Source organism: Mustelus asterias, unplaced genomic scaffold, assembly GCF_964213995.1.
Source record: "Mustelus asterias unplaced genomic scaffold, sMusAst1.hap1.1 HAP1_SCAFFOLD_2144, whole genome shotgun sequence".
Classification (NCBI taxonomy): Eukaryota; Metazoa; Chordata; class Chondrichthyes; order Carcharhiniformes; family Triakidae; genus Mustelus; species Mustelus asterias.
The window spans coordinates 1-17989 of NW_027592089.1; the positions used below are offsets into that span (position 1 = coordinate 1).

Here is a 17989-nt window from a genome sequence, read left to right on the forward strand (position 1 = left end):
CACAGTAACTTCATTGCAGTGTCAATAGCCCCTTTGACGCAGTCCGGGGCTTGCGTCTGTGACCGACCGCGAGCGGCTCCGTGCCGGTTCTCACCTCCCGGATTTCCTTGATCTTGCATCCTCCTTTCCCGATCAGAGAGCCGCACTGACTGGCGGGAATGACGATCCGCAGGGTGACGGGGGGCTGGCTGGAGGCGGTGCTGTTGGCCATGGCACTGTTTATATCCTGAGAGAGAGAGAGAGAAAACACAATCCATTACCCGGATACCCAGAGACCCCTCGTGTGGTCCCAGTCCCGTCAAAGAGATTCGCACCCAGGGGAAAAAGCAGTGAACCCCCCCCCCACAGCGTCCCACCCTGGAGGGAAAGGACAGTAAACTCCCCAGTGCCCCACCCCGGGGGGGGGGGGGGTAAAGGACAGTGACCTCCGCCAGTGTCCCAGCCCGGTTGGAAAGGACAGTGAGCCCTGCCCAGTGTCCCACCCCGGGGGGGGTAAAGGACAGTGAACCCCCAGTGTCCTATCCCAGGGGGGTAAAGGACAGTGAACCCCCAGTGTCCTACCCCGGGGGAAAGAGGACATAAAAACATAGAGGCTGGAAGCAGGAAGAGGCCATTCGGCCCTTCGAGCCTGCTCTGCCATTCATTATGAATTCATGGCTGAGTATCAAATTCCATTTCCCGATCCCCCCCTTATATCCCTTGATCCCTTTACCCTAAGAGCGATATCTAATTTCTTCTGGGAAATCACACAACGTTTTGGCCTCAACTACTTTCTGTGGGGGTGAATTCCACACATTCACCACCCTCTGGGTGAAGAAATTTCTCCTCAGCTCAGTCCTAAAAGGTTTACCCCCTTATCCTCAAACTCTGACCCCCTAGTTCTGGACTCCCCCCACCATTGGGAACATTCTTTCTGAATCTAACCCTGTCAGAATTGTATAAATTTCTATGAGATCCCCCTCTCACTCTCCTAAACTCCAGTGAATATAATCCTCACCGACTTAGTCTCTCCTCATGTGACAGACCTGCCATCCCAGGAATCAGCCTGGTAAACCTTCGCTGCGCTCCCTCTATAGCAAGGACATCCTTCCTCAGATAAGGAGACCAAAACTGCCCACAATACTCCAGGTGTGGCCTCACCAACGCCCTGTACAATTGCAGTATTGACCCCAATGTCCCAGAGACCCACTCAGCAGGGATGGACTTCTGAAGGTGTATAAGGCTCTGGTCAGACCCCATTTGGAGTATTGTGAGCAGTTTTGGGTCCCCCGTATCTAAGGAAGGATGTGCTGGCCCTTGGAAAGGGTCCAGAGGAGGTTCACAAGAGTGATCCCTGGAATGAAGAGCTTGTCGTGTGAGGAATGGGTTGAGGACTCTGGGTCTGTACTCGTTGGGAGTTTAGAAGGATGAGGTGGTGATCTTATTGAAACTTACAGGATACCGTGAGGCCTGGATAGAGTGGACGTGGAGAGGTAGTCAGAGAGACGAGAATCCAAGGGCACAACCTCAGGCTAAAGGGACGATCTTTTAAAACAGAGGTGGAGGAGGAAATTCTTCAACCAGAGAGTGGTGAATGTGTGGAACTCTTTGCCACAGAGGAGGCCAGGTCATTAAGTGTCTTTAAGACAGAGATGAATAGGTTCTTGATTGGTAAGGGAATAGAGTCAGAGGTTTACAGCATGGAAACAGGCCCTTCGGCCCAACTTGTCCATGCTGCCCTTTTTTTAATAAAAAACCCCCAAGCTAGTCCCAATTGCCCACATTTGGCCCATATCGCTCTATACCCTTCTTACCCATGGAACTGTCGAAACGCTTTTTAAAAGACAAAATTGTCCCCGCCTCTACTACTACCTCTGGCAGCTCGTTCCAGACACTCACCCACCCTCTGTGTGAAAACAATTGCCCCCTCTGGACCCTTTTGTATCTCTCCCCTCTCACCTTAAACCTGTGCCCTGTAGTTTTAGACTCCCCTACCTTTGGGGAAAAGATGTTGACTATCTAGCTGATCGAATGGAGTAGATTCGATGGGCCGAATGGCCTAGTTATGCTCCTATACCGTGGGGTCTGATAAAAGGACAGTGACGCCAGTGTCCCAGAGATCCAACCAAACCCAGTCCCGATATCACCCCCAATTCTCAGCGCAAAGTCTCGGTTCCCGTCGCGCTGAGGACAGAGACTCTCACCTCTTCCAACTTGTGTGTGATCATGGTGAAGGCCTTGAAGATGGCACTGGTTGGCCCAGACAGCGTGACGATCCTCTCGGGGCAGTTTCCTTCAGATATATTGATCCTAGCCCCGCTCTGAGGGGAGAAAGAGAGAAAACATGGCAGCTGGAGTTTAATCCGGGAAGTGTGAGCGGCTGCACTTTGGGGGGGGGGGGGGGGGGGAATCTGGGTGTACAGGGACACAGGTCACTGAAAGCGGCAACACAGGTGGAGAAGGTAGTCAAGAAGGCATACGGCATGCTTGCCTTCATCGGCCGGGGCACTGAGTTTAAAAATTGGGCCAGTCATGTTGCAGCTTTATAGAACCTTAGTTAGGCCGCACTTGGAATATCGTGTTCAATTCTGGTCGCCACACTACCAGAAGGATGTGGAGGCTTTGGAGAGGGTACAGAAAAGATTTACCAGGATGTTGCCCTGGTCTGGAGGGCATTAGCTATGAGGAGAGGTTGGAGAAACTTGGTTTGTTCTCACTGGAACGACGGAGGTTGAGGGGAGACCTGATAGAAGTCTACAAGATTATGAGGGGCATGGACAGAGTGGATTGTCAGAAGCTTTTTCCCCCCAGGGTGGAAGAGTCAATTACTCGGGGGAGGCACAGGTTTAAGGTGCGAGGGGGCAAGGTTTAAAGGAGATGTACGGGTAAGTTTTTTACACAGAGGGTGGTGGGTGCCTGGAACTCGCTGCCGGGGGAGGGAGTGGAAGCGGATACGATAGTGAGTTTTAAGGGGCGTCTGGACAAATCCATGAATAGGATGGGAATAGAGGGATACGGTCCCCGGAAGGGTAGGGGGCTTTAGTTGAGACGGGGGCAGCATGGTCGGTGCAGGAGGGCCGAAGGGCCTGTTCCTGTGCTGGAATTTTCTTTGTTCTCCCTTGTCCTGCTTTGCCTGTACAGCGGGCAATGAAACAATACTTTTCACTGTATCCCAATACACGTGACAATAATAAATCAAATCAAAGTGGACTTAGAGTCATCAAGGTTTACAGCACGGAAACAGGCCCTTCGGCCCAACTTGTCCATGCCGCCCTTTTTTTGTTAAAACCCCCCCCAAGATATTCCCAATTACCCGCATTTGGCCCATATCCATCTATACCCATCGTACCCATGTAACTGTCTGAACGCTTTTTAAAAGACAAACTTGTCCCCGCCTCGACTGACTGCCAGGCTGATCGGTCTAACTTGCGTTGGTGTCAAACTCACCTCTTCACGCATCCTCTTCACCGTCTCACCTTTCTGGGGGGAGGGGAAAAGAGAGAGAGAATCGGGTTATCCACTGACAGCAACAACATCTAAACACTCAGCTGGCGCGGTCGAGCAAGAGGGAGTGAAGTCACTGACCTTTCCGATGATGCTTCCCACCTCCTGCAAGAGAGAGCAGAGAAAACACAGCGTTACCCTCATCCGTCCATCCAAAAAGGATCCCGTTAGCGAAACGGGGAGTGGCAGTGACCACACACTTCCATATATTATTAAACTAGAAAGAGTGCAGAAAAGATTTACTAGGATGCTCCCGGGACTTGATGGTTTGGGTTACAAGGAAAGGCTGGATAGACTGGGACTTTTTTCTCTGGAGCGTAGGAGGCTGAGGGGTGATCTTATAGAGGTCTATAACATAATGAGGGGCACAGATCAGCTAGATAGTCAACATCTTTTCCCCAAAGGTAGGGGAGTCTAAGACTAGTTACAGAACAAAGAGATCTAGGGGTACAGGTTCATAGCTCCTTGAAAGTGGAGTCACAGGTGGACAGAGTGGTGAAGAAGGCATTCGGCACGCTTGGTTTCATTGGTCAGAACATTGAATACAGGAGTTGGGCCGTCTTGTTGAAGTTGTACAAGACATTGGTAAGGCCACACTTGGAATACTGTGTACAGTTCTGGTCACCCTATTATAGAAAGGATACTATTAAACTAGAAAGAGTGCAGAAAAGATTTACTAGGATGCTCCCGGGACTTGATGGTTTGAGTTATAAGGAGAGGCTGGATAGACTGGGACTTTTTTCTCTGGAGCGTAGGAGGCTGAGGGGTGATCTTATAGAGGTCTATAAAATAATGAGGGGCACAGATCAGCTAGATAGTCAATATCTTTTCCCAAAGGTAGAGGAGTCTAAAACTAGAGGGCATAGGTTTAAGGTGAGAGGGGAGAATACAAAAGTGTCCAGAGGGGCAATTTTTTCACACAGAGGGTGGTGAGTGTCTGGAACGAGCTGCCAGAGGCAGTAGTAGAGGCGGGTACAATTTTGTCTTTTAAAAAGCGTTTAGACAGTTAGAAACATAGAAAAACTGCAGCACAAAACAGGCCCTTCGGCCCCACAAGTTGTGCCGAACATCTCCCTACCTTCTAGACCTACCTAAAACCCTCCAGCCTATTAAGTCCCATGTACTCATCCAGGAGTCTCTTAAAAGACCCGATTGAGTTTGCCTCCACCACCACTGACGGCAGCCGATTTCACTCGCCCACCACCCTCTGTGTGAAAAACTTCCCCCTAACATTTCCCCTGTACCTACCCCCCAGCACCTTAAACCTGTGTCCTCTCGTAGCAGACATTTCCACCCTGGGAAAAAGCCTCAGAGTCCACCCGATCTATGCCTCTCAACATCTTATATACCTCTATTAGGTCTCCTCTCATCCTACGTCTCTCCAAGGAGAAAAGACCGAGCTCCCTCAGCCTATCCTCATAAGGCATGCCACTCAATCCAGGCAACATCCTTGTAAATCACCTCTGCACCCTTTCAATCTTTTCTACATCCTTCCTGTAATGAGGCGACCAGAACTGAGCATAGTAAATGTAGCCCAGTAAATGTGTGTGAACGTAGCCCAGTCCCATCACGCAAACCAGCCTCCCATCCATTGACTCCGTCTACACTTTCCGCTGCCTCGGGGGGAAAAGCAGCCGGCATAATCAAGGACACCCCCCTCCCCACGCACCCCGGACATTCTCTCTTCCACCTTCTTCCGTTGGGGAAAGAGGTACAAAAGTCTGGGGTCACGTACCGACCGACTCAAGAACAGCTTCTTCCCTGCTGCCGTCAAGACTTTTGAATGGACCTACCTTGCATTAAGTTGATCTTTCTCTACACCCCTAGCTGTGACTGTAAACACTACAGCAGCTCAGAGGCTGGGAATACCATTCAATTAACTCACCTCTTGACTCCCCAAAGCCACAAGTCAGGAGTGTGCTGGAATACTCCCCACTCGCCTGGATGGGGGCAGCTCCAACAACACTCGAGAAGCTCAACACCATCCAGGATAAAGCAGCCCCGCTGGATTGCCACCACATCCACAAACATCCACTCACTCCACCACCCACGCTCAGTAGCAGCGGTGTGGACCATCTACAAGATACACTGCAGCAACTCACCAAAGATCCTTAGACACCGCCTTCCAAACCCACCACCACTTCCATCTAGAAGGACAAGGAACAGCAGATACAGGGGGAACACCACCACCTGCAAGCCCCCCTCCAAGACACTCACCGTCCCGACTTGGAAATACATCGGCCGTCCCTTCACAGTCGCTGGGTCAAAATCCTGGAATTCCCTCCCTCACGGCATTGTGGGTCAACCCACAGCAGGTGGACTGCAGCGATTCAAGATGGCAGCAGCTCACCACCACCTTCTCAAGGGGCAACTAGGGATGGACAATAAATGCTGGGCCCAGCCAGCGCCGCCCCATGTCCCACGGATGAATAAAATCATGCACCCTCTCCTTTCCTTCTCCCCTCTGCAGAACATAGAACATTACAGCGCAGTACAGGCCCTTCGGCCCTCGATGTTGCACCGACCAGTGGAACCAATCTAAAGCCCCTCTAATCTACACTATTCCAATATCATCCATATGTTTATCCAATAACCACTTGAACGCTCTCAACGTTGACGAGTCCACCACTGCTGCAGGCAGGGCATTCCACGCCCTTACTACTCTCTGAGTAAAGAACCTACCTCTAACATCTGTCCTATATCTCTCACCCCTCAATTTAAAGCTATGTCCCCGAGTGTTAGCCAACACCATCCGAGGAAAAAGGCTCTCACTATCCACCCTATCTAATCCTCTGATCATCTTGTATACCTCTATTAAGTCACCTCTTAACCTTCTTCTCTCTGACGAAAACAACCTCAAGCCCCTCAGCCTTTCCTCATACGATTTTCCCACCTTACCAGGCAACGCCCTGGCAAATCTCCTCTGCACCCTTTCCAACACTTCCACTGTACTCTATGAACGGTATGCTTTGTCTGTATGGCGCGCAAGAAACAATACTTTTCACCGCACCCCGATACACGTGAGAATAACAAATGAAATAAGGGTGTTTAGTAATTGTTACAGAATGACTGGGGCTGGTCAGTCCCACTGGGGGAATTCACGTGACTCCTTACACATTCCAAAACAAAACTCTGAACCACCAGGAACCGGTTCTTCGAGTGGAAATGCCCGCGCAGATAACATCTGCCTGCTTTGTGACACCCGAGGGCCAACGTGCGTCTGGTCATAAATTCCAGTGTCTATAGAAACTCGAACGGCCAATCTTTATATCTCGAACCCACTTCTTATTAATCTCCCCCCCCCCCCCCCTTCTGCTGTAACTTATATTCTGCCCAATCCTCATATAGAATCATAGAAATTAGGAGCAGGAGGAGGCCATTCGGCCCTTCAAGGCTGCTCTCCCCCATTCATCACCGTCACGGCTGATCATCCAACCCAACAGCCCAATCCTGCTTTCCCCCCCATAACCTTTGATCCCCGTTCGCCCCCCAAGTGTGACACCCAGCCGCCCCTCGAATACAAAGAACAAAGAAAATTCCAGCACAGGAACAGGCCCTTCGGCCCTCCTGCACTGACCATGCTGCCCACCCCGTCTGAACTAAAACCCCCTACCCACAATAAGCTATTGCAGAAGATACGGAGGCATGGGTTTGAGGGTGATTTAGTGGTTTGGATCAGGAATTGGCTAGCTGTAAGAAAACAGAGGGTGGTGGTTGATGGGAACTATTCATCCTGGAGCTCAGTTACTAGTTGGTGTACTGCAAGGATCTGTTTTGGGGCCACTGCTGTTTGTCATTTTTATAAATGACCTGGATGAGGGCGTGGAAGGATGGATTAGTAAATTTGCGGATGACACTAAAGTCGGTGGAGTTGTAGACAGTGCGGAGGGAAGTGGCAGGTTACAGAGGGAAATAGATAAGCTGCAGAGCTGGGCTGAGAGGTGGCAAATGGAGTTTAATGCGGAAAAGTGTGAGGTGATTCACTTTGGAAGGAATAACAGGAATACAGAGTACTGGGCTAATGGTAAGTTCCTTGGTAGTGTGGATGAACAGAGGGATCTGGGTGTCCATGTGCATAGATCCCTGAAAGTTGGCACCCAGGTTGATAGGGTTGTTAAGAAGGCGTACGGTGTGTTAGCTTTTATTGGTGGAGGGATTGAGTTTCAGAGCCAGGAGGTCATGCTGCAACTGTACAAAACTCTGGTGCGGCCACATTTGGAGTATTGCGTACAGTTCTGGTCGCCGTATTATAGGAAAGATGTGGAAGTGTTGGAAAGGGTGCAGAGGAGATTTACCAGGATGTTGCCTGGTATGGTGGGAAAATCGTATGAGGAAAGGCTGAGGGGCTTGAGGTTGTTTTCGTTAGAGAGAAGAAGGTTAAGAGGTGACTTAATAGAGGCATACAAGATGATCAGAGGATTAGATAGGGTGGATAGTGAGAGCCTTTTTCCTCGGATGATGTTGGCTAGCACGAGGGGACATAGCTTTAAATTGAGGGGTGAGAGATATAGGACAGATGTTAGAGGTAGGTTCTTTACTCAGAGAGTAGTAAGGGCGTGGAATGCCCTGCCTGCAGCAGTAGTGGACTCGTCAACGTTGAGAGCATTCAAATGGTTACTGGATAAACCTATGGATGATATTGGAATAGTGTAGATTAGAGGGGCTTTAGATTGGTTCCACTGGTCGGCGCAACATCGAGGGCCGAAGGGCCTGTACTGCGCTGGAATGTTCTCTGTTCTATCTCCTTTAAACCTTGCTCCTCGCACCTTAAACCTATGCCTCATGGGTAAGATGGGTATAGAGGGATATGGATCAAACGCAGGCAATTGGGACTAGCTTGGGGGCGGGGGTTTTTTTTAAAAAAAAGGGCGGCATGGACAAGTTGGGCTGAAGGGCCTGTTTCCATGCCGTAAACCTCTATGACTCTAAATCAAAACAAAAGTATCTGGATCCCAATCTGTGGGACTGACCGGACACTGGCCCAGCCAAGATCCAAAAGATCCCATGGTCAACAGCTGCCATGAGTTTAACAACTCCGCGCCCCACGTAACACACGAGTTTTGGTCTCCTTATGAGGAAGGATGTGGTGGCAGTTCAGAGGGAGGGTCACCAGACTGAGTCCGGGGATTGGAAGGGTCACCAGACTGAGTCCGGGGATTGGAAGGGTCACCAGACTGAGTCCGGGGATTGGAAGGGTCACCAGACTGAGTCCGGGGATTGGAAGGGTCACCAGACTGAGTCCGGGGATTGGAAGGGTCACCAGACTGAGTCCGGGGATTGGAAGGGTTGATGTATGAGGAGAGATTGAACAGTTGGGAGCTTGTACTCGCTGGAGTTTAGCAGATTGAGAGGGGGATCTGATCGAGGGATATAAAAATACTCAAAGAGATTGAGAGAGTAAGTTTCGACCCAATGTTTCCCCTTGTGGGACAATCTAGAACAAGAGGTGACGGGTGGAGTTTGAGAGGCAGTAGATTTATCACTGAGATGAGGAGGAGCTACCTCTGGTCCATTTTGACAGGTCGAATGGGATGTAGGAGTACAATATAAAGGGAAAGACTCTTAGTACTGTAGAGGATCAGAAGGACCTTGGGGTCTGGGTCCATTGGACTCTAAAATCGGCCCCGCAGGTGGAGGAGGTGGTTAAGAAGGCGTATGGTGTGCTGGCCTTTATCAATCGAGGGATTGAGTTTAGGAGTCCGGGGATAATGATGCAGCTATATAAGACCCTCGTCAGACCCCACTTGGAGTACTGTGCTCAGTTCTGGTCGCCTCATTACAGGAAGGATGTGGAAAAGATTGAAAGGGTGCAGAGGAGATTTACAAGGATGTTGCCTGGATTGAGTGGCATGCCTTATGAGGATAGGCTGAGGGAGCTCAGTCTTTTCTCCTTGGAGAGACGTAGGATGAGAGGAGACCTAATAGAGGTACATAAGATGTTGAGAGGCATCGATCGGGTGGACTCTGAGGCTTTTTCCCAGGGTGGAAATGGCTGCTATGAGAGGACACAGGTTTAAGGTGCTGGGGGGTAGGTACAGGGGAAATGTTAGGGGGAAGTTTTTCACACAGAGGGTGGTGGGCGAGTGGAATCGGCTGCCGTCAGTGGTGGTGGAGGCAAACTCAATAGGGTCTTTTAAGAGACTCCTGGATGAGTACATGGAGCTTAATAGGATGGAGGGTTATAGGTAGGTCCAGAAGGTAGGGACATGTTCGGCACAACTTGTGGGGCCGAAGGGCCTGTTTTGTGCTGTAGTTTTTCTATGTTTCTACTTCTGGCGGGGGGTGGGCGGGGGTGAATCTGTGGAGTTCGCTGCCCCTGTGGCGCGGGGGAGTCTGAATCATTGAATGGGTCCCAGGGGGAGATGGATGTATTTCCCCGATGGGAGACGGGGAACAGGTGGGGAGGGGGATTGGAGACCAGGGAGAGATCAGCCATGGATCTGACTGAGTGGTGGGAGCAGAGAGGGCTCGAAGGGTCGGATTTGCCGACTTCTGCTCCTTATTCCCTACGAGACACAAACACACGAGACACGCGCGCAAACACACCACAAGACTAAGAGATCGAATACGGCACCTTTCCATGCATCAAGAGTCGAAGACTTAGAGTCACATTTAGTCCACCTTCAACAGCCGTGTCCATGATCCCCGGTCGCGTAGCGATGTAGAGAGCGAATCAACGGTGATCAGGAGCGTCAGACCTGCAGAAAACACACAGGGAATGGGTACCGGACTGCGCAAACACGGGGCCCGGCCACCGAACCGCGCAAACGCAGGGCGTGCATACCAAACCACGCAAACGCAGGGCGTGCATACCAAACCACGCAAACACAGGCTCTGGCCACTGGACCGCGCAAGCCCTCTCCTTTCTTTGTCACTTATTACTGGAATGGGTGTGAATCGAGAGAGGTGGATACTCAGCGAGACCTTGGAGCCCTCGTGCATCAGTCGCTGAACGTAAGCGTGCAGGGTACAGCAGGCAGTAAAGAAGGGCATTACATTAACACTGCAATGAAGTTACTGTGAAAATCCCCTCGTCGCTCACCCTCCGGCGCCTGTTGGGGCAACACTGAGGAAGAATTTAGCACGGCCCAAAGCACCCTAGCCCACTTGAGCTGATGAAGGGGCAGCGTTCCGAAAGCTCGTGGATAAACCTGTTGGACTTTGGTGTCGTGAGACTTCTTACGGTGCAAATCTACAGGGCGTTGGTGAGGCCACACCTGGAGTATTGTGTGCAGTTTTGGTCTCCTTATCTGAGGAAGGATGTTCCTTGCTATAGAGGGAGCGCAGCGAAGGTTTACCAGGCTGATTCCTGGGATGACAGGTCTGTCATATGAGGAGAGACTAAGTCGGTGAGGATTATATTCACTGGAGTTTATGAAGAGTGAGAGGGGGATCTCATAGAAACTTATAAAATTCTAACAGGGTTAGACAGGATTAGATTCAGAAAGAATGTTCCCGATGGTGGGGGGAGTCCAGAACTAGGGGGGTCATAGTTTGAGGATTAGGGATCAAACCCTTTTTGAGCTGAGGAGAAATTTCTTCACCCAGAGGGTGGTGACTGTGTGGAATTCACTCCCACAGAAAGTGTTTCGAGTCCAAAATGTTGTGTGATTTCAAGAAGAAATTAGATATTAGATGCAGTTTTTTTAAAGATTGAACCAGGGCAGGACTTACTCAGTTAATGGTAGGGTGTTGGGGAGAGTTACAGAACAAAGAGATCTGGGGGTACAGGTTCATAGCTCCTTGAAAGTGGAGTCACAGGTGGACAGAGTGGTGAAGAAGGCATTCGGCACGCTTGGTTTCATTGGTCAGAACATTGAATACAGGAGTTGGGACGTCTTGTTGAAGTTGTACAAGACATTGGTAAGGCCACACTTGGAATACTGTGTGCAGCTCTGGTCACCCTATTATAGAAAGGAGATTATTAAACTAGAAAGAGTTAAGAAAAGATTTACTAGGATGCTACCGGGACTTGATGGATTGAGTTACAAGGAGAGGCTGGATAGACTGGGACTTTTTTCTCTGGAGCGTAGGAGGCTGAGGGGTGACCTTATAGAGGTCTATAAAATAATGAGGGGCACAGATCAGCTAGATAGTCAATATCTTTCCCCAAAGGGAGGGGAGTCTAAAACTAGAGGGCACAGGTTTACAAAGAACAATACAGCACAGGAACAGGCCCTTCGGCCCTCCAAGCCTGCGCCGCTCTTGTGCCCAACTAGACCATTCGTTTGTATCCCTCTATTCCCAGTCTGTTCATGTGGTTATCCAGATAAGTCTTAAACGATCCCAGCGTGTCCGCCTCAGTCACCTTGCCTGGCAGCGCATTCCAGGCCCCCACCACCCTCAGTGTAAAATACGTCCCCCTGACATCTGTGTTGAACCTTGCCCCCCCCCTCACCTTGAACCTGTGACCCCTTGTGTTCGTCACCTCCGACCTGGGAAAAAGCTTCAGGTGAGAGGGGAGAGGTACAAAAGTGTCCAGAGGGGGCAATTTTTTCACACAGAGGGTGGTGAGTGTCTGGGACGAGCTGCCAGAGGCAGTAGTAGAGGGGGGTACAATTTTGTCTTTTACAAAGTGTTTCGACAGTTACATGGATACGATGGGTACAGAGGGATATGGGTGAAACGCGGGCAATTGGGACTAGCTTAGGGGTTTAAAAAAAGAGTGATATGGACAAGTTGGGCCGAAGGGCCTGTTTCCATGCTGTAAACCTCTATGACTCTATATAGCTCTTGGGGGTAAAGGGATCGAGGGATATGGGGAGGGAAGGGGGGAAAATCAGGATACTGAATTTGATGCTCAGCCGTGAATTCACAATGAATGGGGGAGAAGACTCGAAGGGCCGCCTCCTGCTTCTGGTTTCAATGCTTCTAAAACAGTGTTTAGTCTCTCTCCATTGGAGGCTGGCTAGCTCGGAACTAAAAGCAAGGAGTGCCTCCGTCTCTCGAAGTGTGCGGAAGGTGGGGTGCCACAGTGGGTCAGCGCTGCTGCCTCACAGCGCCAGGTTCGATTCCCCGGGGCCTCGGGTCACTGTCTGTGTGCGGAGTCTGCACGTTCTCCCCCCCCCCCCCCCCCCGTGTCTGCGTGGGTTTCCTCTGGGTGCTCCCGGTTTCTTCCCACAGTCCCGAAAGACGTGCTGGGTTAGGGTGCATTGGGCCGTGCTAAGTTCTCCCTCAGTGTGAACCCGAACAGGCGCCGGAGTGTGGGCGACTAGAACATAGAACATTACAGCGCAGTACAGGCCCTTCGGCCCTCGATGTTGCGCCGACCAGTGGAACCAATCTAAAGCCCCTCTAATCTACACTATTCCAATATCATCCATATGTTTATCCAATAACCACTTGAATGCTCTTAATGTTGACGAGTCCACCACTGCTGCAGGCAGGGCATTCCACGCCCTTACTACTCTCTGAGTAAAGACCCTACCTCTAACATCTGTCCTATATCTATCACCCCTCAATTTAAAGCTAAGTCCCCTCGTGCTAGCCAACACCATCCGAGGAAAAAGGCTCTCACTATCCACCCTATCTAATCCTCTGATCATCTTGTATGCCTCTATTAAGTCACCTCTTAATCTTCTCTCTAACGAAAACAACCTCAAGCCCCTCAGCCTTTCCTCACACGATTTTCCCACCATACCAGGCAACATCCTGGTAAATCTCCTCTGCACCCTTTCCAACACTTCCACATCTTTCCTATAATGCGGCGACCAGAACTGTACGCAATACTCCAAGTGCGGCCGCACCAGAGTTTTGTACAGTTGCAGTATGACCTCCTGGCTCTGAAACTCAATCCCTCTACCAATAAAAGCGAACACACCGTACGCCTTCTTAACAACCCTATCAACCTGGGTGCCAACTTTCAGGGATCTGTGCACATGGACACCCAGATCCCTCTGTTCATCCACACTACCAAGTATCTTACCATTAGCCCGGTACTCTGTATTCCTGTTACTCCTTCCAAAGTGACTAGGGGGGATTTTCACAGTAACTTCATTGCAGTGTTAATGTAAGCCTTACTTGTGACACTGATAAATAAACTTTAAAAAACTATTTAGCTGTTAAGATATATACACTTTCATAGCTGTTTCTTCTCTTGTTTTGTAATTGGGTAAAAGTTTTTGCTAAATTTATTATACATTAACTGTGTTCTCAGGCAAACTTTGTTTGATAAACGCTCCCTAGTGGGTGGAGGCTTTGGAGAGGGTTACAGAAAAGATTTACCAGGATGTTGCCCTGGTCTGGAGGGCATTAGCTATGAGGAGAGGTTGGAGAAACTTGGTTTGTTCTCACTGGAACGACGGAGGTTGAGGGGGAGACCTGGTAGCAGTCTACAAGATTACGAGGGGCATGGACAGAGTGGATAGTCAGAAGCTTTTTCCCCCCAGGGTGGAAATGAGAATTACAAGGGGGCACAGGTTCAAGGTAAGGCGCGGAAAGATTTAGTGGAGATGTGCGGGGGAAGTTTTTCTATGATGTGGAGATGTCGGCGTTGGACTGGGGTAAACACAGTAAGAAGTCTCACAACACCAGGTTAAAGTCCAACAGGTTTATTTGGTAGCAAAAGCCACACAAGCTTTCGGAGCGCTGCCCCTTCGTCAGGTGAGTGGGAATTCTGTTCACAAACAGGGCATATAAAGACACAGACTCAATTTACAAAATAGTGGTTGGAATGCGAGTCTTTACAGGTAATCAAGTCTTAAAGGTACAGACAATGTGAGTGGAGAGAGGGGTTAAGCACAGGTTAAAGAGATGTGTATTGTCTCCAGCCAGGACAGTTAGTGAGATTTTGCAAGCCCAGGCAGGTCGTGGGGGTTACAGATAGTGTGACATGAACCCAAGATCCCGGTTGAGGCCGTCCTCGTGTGTGTGGAACTTGACTATCAGTTTCTGCTCAGCGACTCTGCGCCGTCGTGTGTGGTGAAGGCAGCCTTGGAGAACGCTTACCCGAAGATCAGAGGGTGACGTCACAGGTGGAGAAGAAGGCACATGGCATGCTTGCCTTTATAGGACGGGGCATAGAGTATAAAAGTTGGGGTCTGATCTGGCAGATGTATAGAACGTTGGTTCGGCCGCATTTGGAATACTGCGCCCAGTTCTGGTCGCCACACTACCAGGACGTGGAGGCTTTAGAGAGGGTGCAGAGGAGGTTTACCAGGATGTTGCCTGGTATGGAGGGGCTTAGTTATGAGGAGAGATTGGGTAAACTGGGGTTGTTCTCACTGGAAAGACGGAGGATGAGGGGAGACTTAATAGAGGTGTATAAAATTATGAAAGGCATAGATAGGGTGAACGGTGGGAAGCTTTTCCCCAGGTCGGTGGTGACGTTCACGAGGGGTCATAGGTTCAAGGTGGGGCGGGGGGGAGAGGTTTAACATGGATATCAGAAGGACATATTTTACACAGAGGGTGGTGGGGGCCTGGAATGCGCTGCCGGGCAAGGTGGTGGAGGCGGACACACTGGGAACGTTTAAGACTTATCTAGATAGCCACATGAACGGAGTGGGAATAGAGGGATACAAAAGAATGGTCTAGTTTGGACCAGGGAACGGCGTGGGCTTGGAGGGCCGAAGGGCCTGTTCCTGTGCTGTTTTGTTCTTTGTTATACGACGACATCAGTTTTTTTTTAAAACAGAGCGTGGTGGGGGCCTGGAATGCACTGACAAGCGAGGTGGTTATGTTAGGCACATTTAAGACTTACCTGGATAGGCGCGTGAGCAGACGGGGAAGAGAGGGATACAGGCGGTTGGTCTAGATAGGATAAAACTTTAAACCTTATTTATTGATCAGTGTCACAAGTTAGGCTGACATTAACGCTGCAATGAAGTTACTGTGAAAATCCCCCCCCCCCCCCCGCCCGAGTCGCCCACACTCCTGTTCGGGGTGACACTGAGGGAGAATTTAGCACAGCCCAATGCACCCTAACCCAGCCCCGTCTTTCAGACTGTGGGAGGAAACCGGAGCACCCGGAGGAAACCCACACAGACACGGGGAGAACGTGCAGACTCCGCACAGACAGTGACCCCAAGGCCCCCGGGGAATCGAACCTGGCGCTGTGAGGCAGCAGTGATAACCCCACTCTCATCTCAGTTCATAAACCAAATGAAGCTGTTGGACTTTTAACCTGGTGTTGTGGGACTTCTTGCCGTGTTTACCCCAGTCCAACGCCGGCATCTCCACATCGTAAGTTCATAAAACGCCTTGGAGTTTCTGACCTGGGTTATAACAAATCATCTCTCTGTATATTTAACATATTGATATTAAAGTTAATTATCTGCCCCTCTCTCTGTATATTCTATATACAGAAATATCTCTCTGTGTACACACATTTAATACAGCGATATAAAAGTGGAGTGACTTACCTCTCTCTCTATGGGGGACAAGGATGGGGTTGTTTATGTGAGTCTTGGGGGAAGGCTGGCGTGTGTGGACTTTTTGGGGGGAATTGGGGTCAACAGGGTGTTTGAGGGATCAGGTTGGGGAGTTGGGGGAATGGGGAGTTGGGAGGGGGTTGTAAATGGGGATCAGGATAGGACTGTTATTGGGGATGATATAGGGAGTTGGGAGGGGGAGAAGCGGTGGCTGATGGTGGGGTCTCTGGGGAGGGGGAAGGGGAGTTTGGGAGGGGGAAGGGTTGTCAATAGGGTGGTGTTTGGGGGATCAGGTTGGGCTACGGGGTTGTTGGGACAGGGTGGTTTACGGGAGTTTGGGGATGATGTGACAGTGCAGGGAGCTGGGAGGACAGAAGTGGTGGTCGAGTGGATGGAGATTGTTAATGAGATTTGGGGCTGTTATCGGGGGGCCTGGGGGATTGTTTTGGGGGAATTGGGTTGTTATTGGCAGTTTGGAGAAGGGTAAATGGGGTGGGAGTTAGGGGGTTGTTATTGGGATTTGGGGATCAGGATGGAAATGTTATTGAGGGTTTGGGATGTTTTTGGGAGTTTGGAGGAGGGTAATGGGAGTAATTGGGGGGGGGGGGGGGAGTTAGGGGATTGTTATAGGGGCTCTGGACGATGTTAGGAGGAGTTTTATTGGGGGGGATTTTATTGGGGTTAGGGTTGTTTTTAGGGGGTCTGGGGATTGTTATTGAGGCTCTGGGGATGTTATGGGGGGTTTATTGGAGGGATTGGGCTGGGTGAGGGATCAGGATGGGGGCTGTTATTGGGGGACTGAGGGGGTTGTTTTGGGGGATGTTATTGAAGGGGCTTATTGGGGTTTTTGGGGGGGGGATTGGGATAGGGGAGGGAGGAGGGTGATTGGGGATCAGGATGGGGATTGTTATTGAGGGGGTTTATTGGGGGTGATTTTGGGGATGTTATTGGGGTTAGGGTTGTTTTTTTGGGGGGGGTCTGGGAATTGCTGCTGAGGCTCTGGGGAAGTTATGGGGGAGGGTTAATTGGGGATCAGGACGGGGGATGTTATTGAGGGGTTTTATTGGGATTTGGGGATTGTTATTGGGGTCGGGGGATGTTATTGGGGTCTAGGGATGTTAAGAGGGGGTTTATTGGGGATCAGGATGGGGGATGTTACTGAGGGGTTTTATTGGGATTTGGGGGATGTTATTGGGGTCTGGGGATGTTAAGAGGGGGTTTATTGGGGGATCAGGACGGGGGATGTTATTGAGGGGTTTTATTGGGATTTGGGGATTGTTATTGGGGTCGGGGGATGTTATTGGGGTCTGGGGATGTTAAGAGGGGGTTTATTGGGGGATCAGGACGGGGGATGTTATTGAGGGGTTTTATTGGGATTTGGGGGATGTTATTGGGGTCTGGGGATGTTAAGAGGGGATTTATTGGGGGATCAGGACGGGGGATGTTATTGAGGGGTTTTATTGGGATTTGGGGGATGTTATTGGGGTCTGGGGATGTTAAGAGGGGGTTTATTGGGGGATCAGGACGGGGGATGTTATTGAGGGGTTTTATTGGGATTTGGGGGATGTTATTGGGGTCTGGGGATGTTAAGAGGGGAGGGTGGTTGGGAGAAGGGATGGGGATTGTTATTGGGGATTTGGGGGATGTGATTGAGGGGGTTTATTGGGGGATTTTGGAGATGTTAAGAGGGGGTAATTGGGGCTGGAGGGTAATTGGGGATTGGGGCTGGATGGGGGGGGATCAGGATGGGGATTGTTATTGGGGGGGGATGTTATTGAGGGGGTTTATTGGGGTTGGTTTGGGGGGGTGATTTTGAGGGGGGGTAATTTGGGGAGGGGGAGTTAGGGGATTGGGGCTGGATGGGGGGAGGGTGATGGGGGGGGGGATCAGGATGGGGGTTATTGAGGCTCTGGGGGATGTGGGGAGGGGGGGATTGGGGGATGTGGATGATCTCTGTCTCCCTCTGTCGCAGCTCCTCTCTCTGGGTCTCTCTCTGGGTCTCTCTCTGGGTCTCTGGGCTCCTCTCTCGGTCTCTCGGTCTTTCCTCCGAATCCGGATCCAAATGGCGGCGCCGGAGACAAAAAAAAACCCCCAGCAGCCCAGATGGAACCTGACCCTGATCTTCACCCACTGCG

The 17989-nt window shown here is 50.5% G+C and overlaps 1 protein-coding gene across 1 annotated transcript; it reads right to left on the reverse strand.

Annotated features, from left to right (window-relative positions):
- Positions 1-94: 94 nt before the first annotated feature.
- LOC144489326 (poly(rC)-binding protein 2-like) lies at positions 95-17965 on the reverse strand (the record flags this gene model as incomplete). Its single annotated transcript, XM_078207223.1, has 6 exons — positions 15846-17965; positions 10058-10181; positions 3565-3588; positions 3427-3459; positions 2184-2300; positions 95-226 (listed from the first exon to the last, which is right to left on the reverse strand). Coding segments are annotated over exons 2-6 (372 nt in total), but the record flags the coding sequence as incomplete, so codon positions are not given.
- Between the last annotated feature and the right edge of the window lie 24 nt (positions 17966-17989).